Source organism: Rhagoletis zephyria, unplaced genomic scaffold (genome assembly GCF_001687245.7).
Source record: "Rhagoletis zephyria isolate East Lansing unplaced genomic scaffold, Rhagoletis_zephyria_1.1 Rzeph_scaffold_00656, whole genome shotgun sequence".
Classification (NCBI taxonomy): domain Eukaryota; kingdom Metazoa; phylum Arthropoda; class Insecta; order Diptera; family Tephritidae; genus Rhagoletis; species Rhagoletis zephyria.
The window spans coordinates 103,058-115,331 of NW_016157740.1; the positions used below are offsets into that span (position 1 = coordinate 103,058).

The 12,274-nt window shown below is 36.9% G+C and overlaps 1 protein-coding gene across 3 annotated transcripts in view; it reads right to left on the reverse strand.

Annotated features, from left to right (window-relative positions):
- Positions 1-12,274, reverse strand: part of LOC108360933 (uncharacterized) — a 117,986-nt gene that overhangs the window by 41,834 nt on the left and 63,878 nt on the right. For 2 of the 3 annotated variants that reach the window (XM_017613405.1, XM_017613406.1), the window contains exons 5-6: positions 4,463-4,613; positions 4,242-4,365 (exon numbers count right to left, since the gene is read on the reverse strand). The exons of the other annotated variant lie outside the window; for it this stretch is intronic. In XM_017613405.1, the coding sequence (XP_017468894.1) occupies positions 4,242-4,365; positions 4,463-4,613 (275 nt within the window). The remainder of the gene's footprint in view (positions 1-4,241; positions 4,366-4,462; positions 4,614-12,274) is intronic. 3 annotated transcript variants of the gene reach the window in all.

Genomic DNA, 12,274 nt, shown 5'->3' on the forward strand with positions numbered 1-12,274 from the left:
AGCACAATCGCTGATTACTGGGCGTTGCAAAGGATGGATCAATGCTTCGAGAAGCAAACGAATTGGCCAAGAAAGAAAGTTGCAACAATTTTTATTTTTTCCAATTTCAATTATTATTTTTTTTTTGTATTTCACATGGCACGCTTTGATTTAGAAGAAAAAAATCAGAACTGTTTTTGACAATTTCGATACCAGAAGCAATAACAAAATACACGCAACTGTTGTTTTTGCTCTAATGCTACTACCTGTTTGAGATGTCTTGGTACGTTGGCAATGCAGTTAAAATATTTAGCAATTCAGCTATGAAGAATTGTGGAAATTTTAGCATTGCATATTTCACGGGGCAATATTTTGTCACCAGCTTATGAGATGGTAACAAAATGTACCGGTTACAAGAGTACACAGAATTAAAAATTGACGGGACTTGATTTACCGGTTACAATTTTTTTTTAGCATTGCAGAATAGACCTGTAAGGATAAAATTAGATTATTATACATTTTTGGATAATGGGCATGGCACTGCCCACTTATGACCACAAATGTGTATTTCGGTAACGGATTTATCGATTTCTACCAAACTTGGTTCAATTATTTCCTTAAGTCTAACTCAGCATAACATCTAAATCGTTTAAAATCGGAAAAAACACCCCTGCTTATCATGCAAAGGTAGTTTAAAGAAAGCTGAAACGACGATATTTGATACCTACGCGGGTATAGAATTTATACTTCTTTACTTGATTCTTCTTATTTTTCATGATAGTTTACATACAAGCACTTTACCATGCTCCAATCACTGTATTGTTACGTTTGCAGGGAATCAGCCCCACGTGATACGAGCAGGTTGAATAAGGAAATAATAAGAGTTTACGGGGTGTGCTTAGCTCAGTTTTTAGCCTTGCTGACTTTGCACATCGGTGATGCGAGTTCGATTCCTGCTGAAGTCAAGAGAAAGAAGTATGATGAGGAGATGTGGCGATCTCCGAAATAGCAGCTATAAATTCTACCGCTTAGACCGCGGTACAAAGTAGGGATGTTGCGAATGTGGAATTTTAGACATCCGCGGATGCGAATGCGAATGCGGATGTCAAATATTTTTAAGAAATAATTTTGGTGAGTACATTAGGTGATTTAGGTAAATAAAAAATGGAAAAGTTACTAATTTTTAATAAGGTTTTTTTTTTTTATTTAGTACTTCAATTAAAAAATTGGAACATTGTATTTAAGAAAGAGTAATTTTGCTGCCTTTTCGGGTTACAGCCTGATTCCTACCGGGTCGTAAATCAAACCTGCGCCACTAAATAACTATTCGCTCGAGGCGACAAACTTGAAACTTGACAAAATTGTAAATTCTTTTCGATTGACGCTGCACGAGTTGAGAAGACTTCCAGTTACGTTTCTTTTTTTATTGCGGTGCAACAGTTCCTTTTTGGGAATTGCATCGGGGCTGCAAATGTCGGATGTATCCTCCTGACTTTCATCTTCACAATCTAGCATCATGGCAATGTTTCAGAATTTGGAGAACCTGTTACGTCATCAGCGTTTTTCGATTTCAGTTTTTGTACTTCATTTTTAATCCTGTCTTCTGTGACTGGTTTGATATATGTGCGCCTATAGCGAGGTTGTGAATAGGTGGATATGGCACATAAATTGTTAGTTTCTAGGAATGAAAATTTCGAAGAAAATTCTGTTTTTAAAAACGTGGCTGCCAGCTGAAATAGTTTAAAATCTTGTTATTTTGTTAAAAAGATACCCCGTTTTTATAATAATTTGAATTATGGAATCACGGACGATAAAGGTCTCAGATTTGCTTAGTTCTCGGGTGACTCCTTGGAAAGGTTTGCCTGTAATGAATACCTTGTAATTAGTTTCTTTTTTTTATTAGTTAGTTTAGCTTCCTAGTTACAGGCAGTCACAATTAATTACTCACCGCTGTCGGTACCATAAACTATCAAATCTGTTTTGTTGTTCCATTCCATGCGCTCAATGTGTTTTGATATATTTTTTGAGGCGAATGAACGCAAATTTCCCACATATATATCGCTAATACTATTTTAAGAGGGCTTATTTCACATTGTTGCTGAAATGCAAAAAATCCAAACTAACTGAATTTTTGTATTGCCTAAAACGATGTGGGAACTTATGATTCGATGAAATGCATCAATCGAAAAGTTAATTTTGGATTTTTAGTTAGTTACGGCTTTTTGTATTTCAGCTACGATGTGAGTTAAGCCCTTTCCATAAAGCATTGTTCACTCAAAATCGGTACGCATAAAATGGGTTATATCTTTTTAACAGGTTTTCAGAAATTAATATTAAATATATTAAAATAAGGGGACGAATTCCGCTATAGATAGATATTAGCGAAAGTTTCATATTTTGCTTGGATAATCCAATAACAGACAATTTCGTTGATAATGATAAAATTTCTAGAGACTTGGGCAGTCAACTTCTTCCACTAAACTATCTTTAGTTTAAGTTTTTTCATAGTTCGCGCATCTCTACTAATTTTGTTTTCAATAAACACCGTGTATTTTTCGATTTGACGTAAATAGGACATATTCGTAAATTGATGAGTTCCAGAACTTTATTCATATCTTTGGCTTTAAACCGATTTAAAGTTACATGTGAATAATTAATTTTCATTAAAACCAACCAAAACTTTACTGAAGGTCTAAAGTAAATGATACAATGGCTTAACACTTTGTGCAAGTGCTCCTTCCAGCATATTTCTGGGATCATATGACCCATTGTGGAGTCTGATCGAGTTTTAATGATACTGTTTCGATTCTCTCGTAATTTCATATCCCTTTGAAAACTGTGTCAACTTCTATAAATTTAGTTTTAAGAGGATATCACCCTGTTTCTTTTTAGCTTAAAACTTTTAACGTGGGAGTTGACCGAAGTCAAGTTTTAAACATGTTTTTTAGTCATTACTAAAACAAATACCGCATTTGGTGTGAACATTGGGGTAAAGTAAACGGGTGAGGTTTTTGTTATAAAATTAATTTAATCTAACAGAATTGTATATATTATAATTCGATAAGGTTTAAGTCTTGGCATAGCTTCCATTCGCTGAACTGTGGATAATCGTTTTGCAATTCTCTCGCGCGATCTTCTTCTGATAAGCCGTTTTTTTTTATAATTGAGGTAAAGAGCCTTATACTTAAGCTGGTGCGAAATGATTTTTTTCGATGATTAGCTTACTCTGTTAGTTTAAGCAGAAGGAATCCATTCATTGAGTTTTTGAGGAAAATTAGAAGTTTTTGGTATATTTAATTTTAATCAAATTTTTGATCTCGAGAGAGTCGAATTTTCAACGAATTTGTTCAACGTTATTTTTTGAGCAGCCACTTCCAACGCGAATAAAACCGTCAAATTAAAAGCCAGTACTATGAAATTTCAACCTCATAATGGTAGATCTATTGTCTAACGATCTGCATTGCAACTTTTTAATACATTCAAACAATTTCCGTACAGAAATTGTTGGAACGCGTAACGATTTAAAGTGAACAATGCTTTACTATACTAACCATATATTACATGCCAAGTCCCACGCCTCAATAGATATAAAATTCACCTTGAATTATTTCTTATTTAATTTGTGAACTTGGCTGTCGACTTATTTACATACCATTTTATCTTTATTTCGATGCGTGCTAATGTTGACAATTTACACAAAATTAAGATAAATGCTTTTGTTTTCGAGCTGAAAGACTAATAGAAGGAAACACGGAACTTAAGAATAATAAGTTTTATGAGGAAAAAAATAATTACACTAAAGATGCATCCAGTTTTTTCAACAGACCTTTGACAAATAATATTCGATTCTCTTTATAGCTAGCCGTTGAACATTTCCGCTGGAAATACCTACTATTATCTTACGCTTTGACTTTAAATTACGAAAGAAGGTGGACGTAGGGGACAGTCTTACCGTAGCATCTCTACAGGCAAAAAATATTGGCTAAAATTTTTGTTTGCCAGATACGTTTTAACAGTGCACTTGTACAATATTCGCATTCGCAGAAGCTCCGCATTGATTATTGCGAATGCGAAAGCGAATGTCATAATTTATGCGGAAGTTCCGCGGTTGCGAATGCGAATGCGAATATTCGCAACAACCCTGATACAAAGTTCAATAACATTGTTAATTAACTTTAATTTGATATACCACTTGTTTCGATCGGTAAACGGATTCTCCCGATATTCAAACTTTTTTATGACGAAGTAGTGTTATTACTTACTTTTACTGAGTTGTGCTTCGAGATAGTTTTGTTGAAACCATGGAACATTCGCCTCGGGGTAATCCAGACAGACTGTGCGATTCAACTGCATTATTAAATTAAGTACTCGTTCTGGATATGTTGCCTAACGTTTTGAAAAAATAAAACAAAAATTAATGGAAAATATGTGCTTATGTACATACATACTTTATGCATTACAATAGTAAATACGGATACACTACCTTTGAGTAACACATATGAATCTCGTCCTCAATCCGCTGAACAAACTTCACACAAAACACCGTATCGATTAGGTCCTCAGGGATCGATTTGTAGTAGCAAAGTGCTAGACATGCCTGCACGACCGACAAACCGCTCATATGTTTGAAGTCACTAATGGGATTATACTATTTAGAGGTGTGCTAATATACATATCGACGCACAGAGGAGTATTTGCATAGTAAAACCGGTCAAAGTTATTTTAAGCGTTTTTCTACTCAGTAATAAAATAAAACATGAAACTTAATCATAATTACGGATTTATAGGATACAAATTACTACAATTACATTTATCTTAGGCTCTTTTTCGTAAAATATTTAGTTCAGTTACCATAATTCCACAAACAAACCTTTTTTCAGAAAAATACAAGAAAAGCATTAATTTTTCCAGAACACTTTTAGGCCGACGAGTTCGGTTATGCACTTCGTTCTTTCAGACTGGCTCTTAATTGCGAATCACTGCGAATTGTGCAAAAATTTTCGATGCTAAAGTTTTGATGCTTTTTCTATTTCAATTAAATAAATAACTTAAAAATAATATACAAAAAAATTCGATAAATTGTTCTAAGGCCACAACTGTTCTCACCGAAGCCGATTAGAGAGTAGTGCTGTCCAGTTTCATAATCCTGCAAAGGATCTCCCGAGGACTTTAAAATTAAAGGGTATGATCTCAGTAAATCTGGGTATCTAGCTCCGATGAAAGCTGTTGACTCTCAAGTACACTTTTCGGCATTAGTTTTTTCGTTTTAAGTTATTTTTACAGATGAAGAAAAAGTTGGAGAAAAACTAGCTATGGATTGAGTTTTTTCAATAGAACTATGACATATAGTATTCGACCGTTACGTAATTTTTACCCAATTAAAGGTCAGGCTTACAGCTTTTTAAAAATTTTACGACTCATCGAGTTTCGTCCTTCGAAAATCAAAATGGTCACATGTCAGTAAATTTTTTTTTTGCTTTAATTGCTCGAGGATAACTGGATTTACATATATTTCAAGGAACCAAATTTTGACAAACCTTGATAAGTAAACAAAAATACCAATATTTATACATAAAAAAAAAGAATCCCAACCTTGACTATTTTCAGGTCGACATATATCAAAGAGAAAGCAGCAGGGGGAGTTTTCATGCCTACCTTTCAATATATCGGTTATTTAGCTTTAGGAATAGCATATTTAACTGGACTTTTGCCAAAATTGGTAACTCTGACTTTTGACCGGGTTTTCAAATATTCGTATGTGCGTCGCCTGGCTAAAAGATTGTCGTATGTTATTTTCGGCAGGTTTTTTGGAAAATCGCAATTGAAATTAGGAATGCAGTTTCTCAAAAACGCGACGATAGACTTTCTTCAAAGTCCCAGAGAATCTTACTATGTAGTTTATGAAAATCCTAAAATATATTTTTGTAGTTTATTGTTAACTAGCCAATGCCAGCTTGCTTCGCGGCGCCTAATAAGATCTTTTGCGTTGGCCAATACAAAAATAGCGTTTAAAAGTAAAAGCGGTCTGTAAAATAAACATTTTTAGTTTAAATTGGAACGAATAAAGAGCAGAATCCTCCTCACACATAGGCCAAGAATAGTAGCGCTGTGATACCATGTGGAATACTAATCCCTTTCGATGTCATGAGTTTTATCGATGGTCTTATTTCCACCTGTGAGATCTCTACCAAGCGTGCGTAATATTCTTCTATGATCTTGCAACTTCAACACTGGTCCGTAAACCATGTAAGCCAATAAAAGTCCTTATAAGGAAACTAAAGAGCACAGATGAGCGTTGTCAGTTATTGGAGGGGCAGCGCAATCCATTAGGTCCCTTTTCTGCAAAACCACTGCTCGTCAAGAAATGAATACGCATTATGAATTTCAATCAGATTATAGTGGGTTCATTTTTAGGAAACGAATTTTTCATCTCACGGGTAGCTCATTTTGCGAATTTGAATGAAATCGGTTAATAAATATGACTTTTATAAATAACTCTACTCCAGCGCCACCTGCGTGTTGTCTAGTAGGCGATAATTTGCCTGGTTTTTGAGATTAGTCCGAACAACGAAAACGGCTATCATTTTATGTACGTATGTACTAGGGTGGTCAAAAAAAATCAAGTTTTTTTTTTTTGATCCGACACGAAAACTAGTTACTAGGTACCTCTACATAGAAAGTACATACCAAATCTGAGCTCTTAATATTAACGGGGAGATTATGCTCATCATAGTTTTCCATTTTCAATTTAGTCTCATATAATATGACCATTTTTATATCACCAATAGATCGTTAAACCAGTTGCATCGTCAATATTTATAGGAAATTGAACGCTCTACAAAAATGGTCTCATATATTCTTTTCGTCAATCTAACCATTTTAAAGATATTCAAGGTCAAAGACTGAAGTATTTTAAGGAAAATAACTTTTTGTTTTGAATTTTGTAACTTACTAAAAAATAATTATTTTCAGATGAGTTTCAATTATTTCTATAGGAAATTAAACGCTCTACAAAAAAGGTCTGGTGTAGTTAATCGATTACTCTAACCATTTATAAGATATTCGCAGTAGAATCCCAATGCCTGATTTTAATAGTTTTTCAATAAATATTTTCAATTTATCCATTCAATTTATGCGTTTTGAAAATATTCATGAGAATTTGAGTTTATCAATTTTTATCAATTCAATTTTCAATCAAGTCAACTTTTATAACTTAAACTAAAAGAAAATATATATTTTTGTATCAATACTGTACTGAATTATAAAATTTCATATGGCGAAATATAATTTTTTTTCTGCTGATATGTTTGATGATATTCTTCTTCTTCTTCTATCTTGGCGCTGTAACCGCCTANCTTCTTCTTCTTTTTTGGCGCTGTAACCGCCTAAGCGATTTTGGCCGAGTTCAGCAAAGCACGCCAGTCGTTTCTCCTCTGTGCCAACTGACGCCAATTGGAAACGCCAAGTGAAGCCAAGTCCTTCTCCACCTGATCTTTCCATCGCAGTGGGGGCCTCCCTCTTCCTCTGCTACCACCAGCGGGTTCCGAGTTGAATACTTTCAGAGCTGGAGCGTCGGTGTCCATTCGAGCGACATGGCCAAGCCAGCGGAGCCGCTGTATTTTAATAAGCTGTACTATGTCCATATCGTTGTAAAGCTCATACAGCTCATCGTTCCATCGTCTGCGGTACTCGCCGTCGCCAACGCGTAAAGGCCCGTAAATCTTCGGCAAAATCTTTCTCTCAGACACTCCAAGAGTCGCCTCATCGGATGTTGTCATTGTCCATGCTTCTGCGCCATATACCAGCACGGGCATGATGAGTGACTTATAGAGCGCGGTTTTCGTACGTCGAGAGGGGACTTTACTCCTGAATTGCCTACCCAGTCCAAAGTAGCACTTGTTGGCAAGAGTGATTCTGCGTTAGATTTCAATGCTGACATTGTTATCGGTGTTAATGCTGGTTCCCAAGTAAACGAAATTCTCTACTTTCTCGAAATTGTAACTGTCAACAGTGACGTGGGTGCCAAGGCGCGAATGTGCTGACTGTTTGTTTGATGACAGGAGATACTTCGTCTTGTCCTCGTTTACCACCAGACTCATTCGCTTTGCTTCCCTATCCAACTTGGAAAAGGCAGAACAGACTTCGCGGTTTTTGTTGCCGATGATGTCGATGTCATCGGCATAAGCCAGCAATTTCACGCTCTTGTAGTAAATTGTTCCTGAGCGGTTCAGTTCTGCAGCTCTTATTATCTTCTCCAACATCAGATTAAAGAAGTCACATGAAAGGGAGTCGCCCTGTCTGAAACCCCGTTTTGTGGCGAACGGCTCGAGAGGTCTTTCCCAATTCTGACGGAGCTGGTGGTATTGCTCAACGTCATTTTACACAGCCGTACGAGTTTTTAGGGGATGCCACATTCAGACATAGCGGCGTATAGGCAACTCCTTTTAGTGCTGTCAAAAGCGGCTTTATAGTCGACAAATAAGTGGTGAGTATCGATCCTTTTCTCGCGGGTCTTTTCCAAGATTTGGCGTATTGTGAATACCTGGTCTATGGTGGATTCGCCAGGTCTAACGTCACACTGATAAGGCCCAATCAGTTCATTGACGGTGGGCTTCAATCTTTCACACAATACGCTCGATAAGACCTTGTTAACTATGCCTAGAAGGCTGATCCCGCGGTAGTTGGCGCGAATGGCGGGGTCACCTTTCTTGTGGATTGGGCAGAGCACACTTAAATTCCAGTCGTCGGGCATGCGTTCATCTGACCATATTCTGCACAAGAGTTGATGCATGCACCTTATCAACTCCTCGCCGCCGTACTTGAATAGCTCAGCTGGCAGGCTGTCAGCTCCAGAGGCTTTGTTGTTTTTCAGCCGCGTTATTGCTATGCGTACCTCGTCATAGTCAGGCGGTGGAACGTCGACTCCGTCATAATCGACTGCGGGCTCGGGTTCTTCTTCTCCATAACTTTCCGTGCGGCTACCATTTAGTAGGGCGGAAAAGTGTTCCCTCCATAATTTAAGTACGCTCTGGACATCAGTTACTAGGTCGCCATTATTGTTCTTACAGGAGTAAGCCCCGGTCTTGAAACCTTCCGTAAGTCGCCTAACTCTCTGGTAAAATTTTCGGGCATTCTTCTTGTTGGCCAGCATTTCAAGCTCTTCGCACTCACGTATTTCGGACTCTCTCTTCTTATTGCGGCAAATACGTCTCGCTTCCCTCTTCAGATCCCTATAGCGGTCCCACATAGCGCGCGTTGCGCCCGATCGCAGCGTGGCCCTGTAGGCGGCATCTTTTTTCTCTGCAGCTTCCTGACACTCCTCATCGTACCAGTTGTTCTTTCGGGCTCGCTGAAATCCGACTACTTCTTCGGCGGCGGTACTTAATGAGCGGGAAATGTGGTTCCACTGCTCGCATATGTCGGTTGATGATATTCCTTAAATAAAAACCTTCTTTTTATGAAATAGATCATAAATTATCTCAAAATTCATTAATTAAATGGATAAATTGGAGATATTTATTAAAAAACTATTAAAATCAGTAGGCATTAGAGTTCTACTGTGAATATCTTCTAAATGGTTAGAGTAATCGATTAACTACATCAGACCTTTTTTGTACAGCATTTAATTCCCTATAGAAATAATTGAAACTCATTTGACAATAATTATTTTTTAGTAAGTTACAAAATTCAAAACAAAAAAGTTATTTTCCTTAAAATACTTCAGTCTTTGACCTTGAATATCTTTTAAATGGTTAGATGAACGAAAAGAGTATATGAGACCATTTTTGTAGATCGTTCAATTTCCTATAAATATTGACGATGCAACTGATTTAACGATATATTGGTGATAAGATATGACCATTTTTATATGAGACTAAATTGCAAATGGAAAACTATGATGAACATAATCTTCCCGTTATTATTAAGAGCTCAGATTTGGTATGTACTTTCCAGAGGTACCTAGGAACTAGTTTTCGTGGGTCGGATCCAAAAAAAAATACTTGATTTTTTTTACCCACCCTAGTATCTACATATATGTTTTGAATGAAAAAAAAAATCATCATGTAAGTAATAAACGTTTCGAATTTGCATTAAAAAAAGCGGTTCATAAATAGGGCTTTTATCGGGTCCATTTTTCGCAAATGCTTTTTTCATCAGGCAGGTAGCTTATACTTTGAATTTGAACGAAATCGGTTCGTAAATACGACTTTTATAGATAACTCGACTCCCGTGCCACCTAGAGGGCCTTTTTGGTAAACGTATTTTACATCATGCTGGTAGCTTAAATTTTGAATTTAAGAGAAATCGGTTCATAAATACGATTTTTATAAATAACTCGACTCTAGCCCCACCTAGCGCATACGTATTTCTCATCATGTAGGTAGCACATGTTTTGAATTTGAACGAAATCGGTTCATAAATACGACTTTTATAAATAACTCCACCCCAGCGCCACCTACCGAGTTTTCTGGTAGCCTATAATAGGACCATATGTTCAAGGTAGAGATGGGCACGGGCCTAAATTTTCAAGCCCGGCCCGGCACGAGTGCAAAATCAACTTTCAAAAACACGCACGAGCCAGCACGTTAAGAATTTTAGTGGGGCCCGGCCCGACACGACGGGACACGCCCCAGCCCGGAATTGTATGTATACATATGTACATATTTTTAATTTTGTGTTTATGTATGTATATTTACTTAAGCGAATAAATTTTTTACATCAAAGATTTGTATAATATATTTTCTGGGAAGCTGAAAAAGTGGAAGGTATTTTATGTACAGATATGTAAACAAAACTACTAAGTAGCTAATTTTTCCTATCGGTTCCCAAATATTTTTTTTTTGCTTTTCTTTTATCAAACAAGTTTTAATATGTACTATTAATTTTTTTGTATAAAAACAAAAGCTTATCTAAATTTGTAGTATTAGCAACGGGATTTTTCGTGCTTATTCGTGCTTTTATGAAATTTTACTGAACGCCCATGCACGCACGAGTTCGTGCTGACAGCAAATATTCCGGCCCGTACCCGCGGGCTTACGCTTGACTGAAATCTATGCAGTAGTTTTTAAGTTAACTCCGAACAACGAAAACGGCTATTATTTTATATATATACATTATTTTCAGTTCATGAAGGATTTGCTTTTGTAAAATTTTGTCGTATGCTACATTTTCCGCGCATCCAAATTAAACAAGTTTGGTATGAAATGAAAGGGGACTAAAATAGCTTTAAAACTGAAATGTCTAAACGAGGAAATGTGCCGGGTATCCGGTAGATATCCGGAATCGGACTTTTCGGCCGTTTTTCCGTTATCTGACTATCCGATCGGATACTGGCTGAAATATCGAAGATTCAATTTAAAAATCTAGTTCGGATTTATTTTTTTTGTATTTTGATAATCAAATTGAATAGTATCTAATTAGTAATTGGAATTAAAAACTTATATATTTTTCATAATGAAAACAATCCATTATATTTCTACATAAATGCTGCCCGATGCACTAAACACTCTTTTCGAGTTCACTGAGGAAGGTGGTGCTTAGATATTTCATTGCCAGTGTAAACAAATTTGGAAATTCTTTGCGACTATGCTTCCACCAAATTGAAGGATCTTCTTGTCTCGGTATAAGGGGTAGCTGTAAATATTTCCCCATTTCTAAATTCCTGCCTTTTTTCTTGTACGGTGGCAGCCTTGTCTTCCCATCGTTTGGCTATCCCCATCACTAAGAAGACTGGAATCAGCATCAGAACCGTTGGCGATTTCCTCAAAGCATTGCCATTCTGGAGAGCTCGCTCTTCAAAAGAAGCTTTCACTAGAGCTCAGCCTTTTTCATATGATACAACTGGTTTCTCCATGCTAACTGATTTATATTTTAGAATTAGTTCACCATCGACCCAGTTTTTAGATTTATTGATTTCGGAGAATGGTTCGTTGCGCAGAAGTGGAAAACTTTTGACTGCCAGAAGTTTGGGTCCCGCCACGTTAAAACCCCACCTAATGAAAAAGGTCAGAAAGCCTCGGATGAGAACCATTTTTTTTATGACGACCACAGCAAACGTATAAAGGATTATGATTTAAGGGTATCCACCGGGAATATCCGGACCTTTAATGAGGAAGGTGCCTCTGCCCGGCTGGTTGATTTTCTCGGGAAGACAAAGGCTGATATCACCGCCATCCAAGAAATGCGATGGACGGGCAAAGCTAGGTAAACGTGAAGCCTTGCGACGTCTACTACAGTTGCCGCGTGTAAAGGAGTGCAAATTCGGTGCTGGATTCGTGGTAGGAGAGAGACTCCG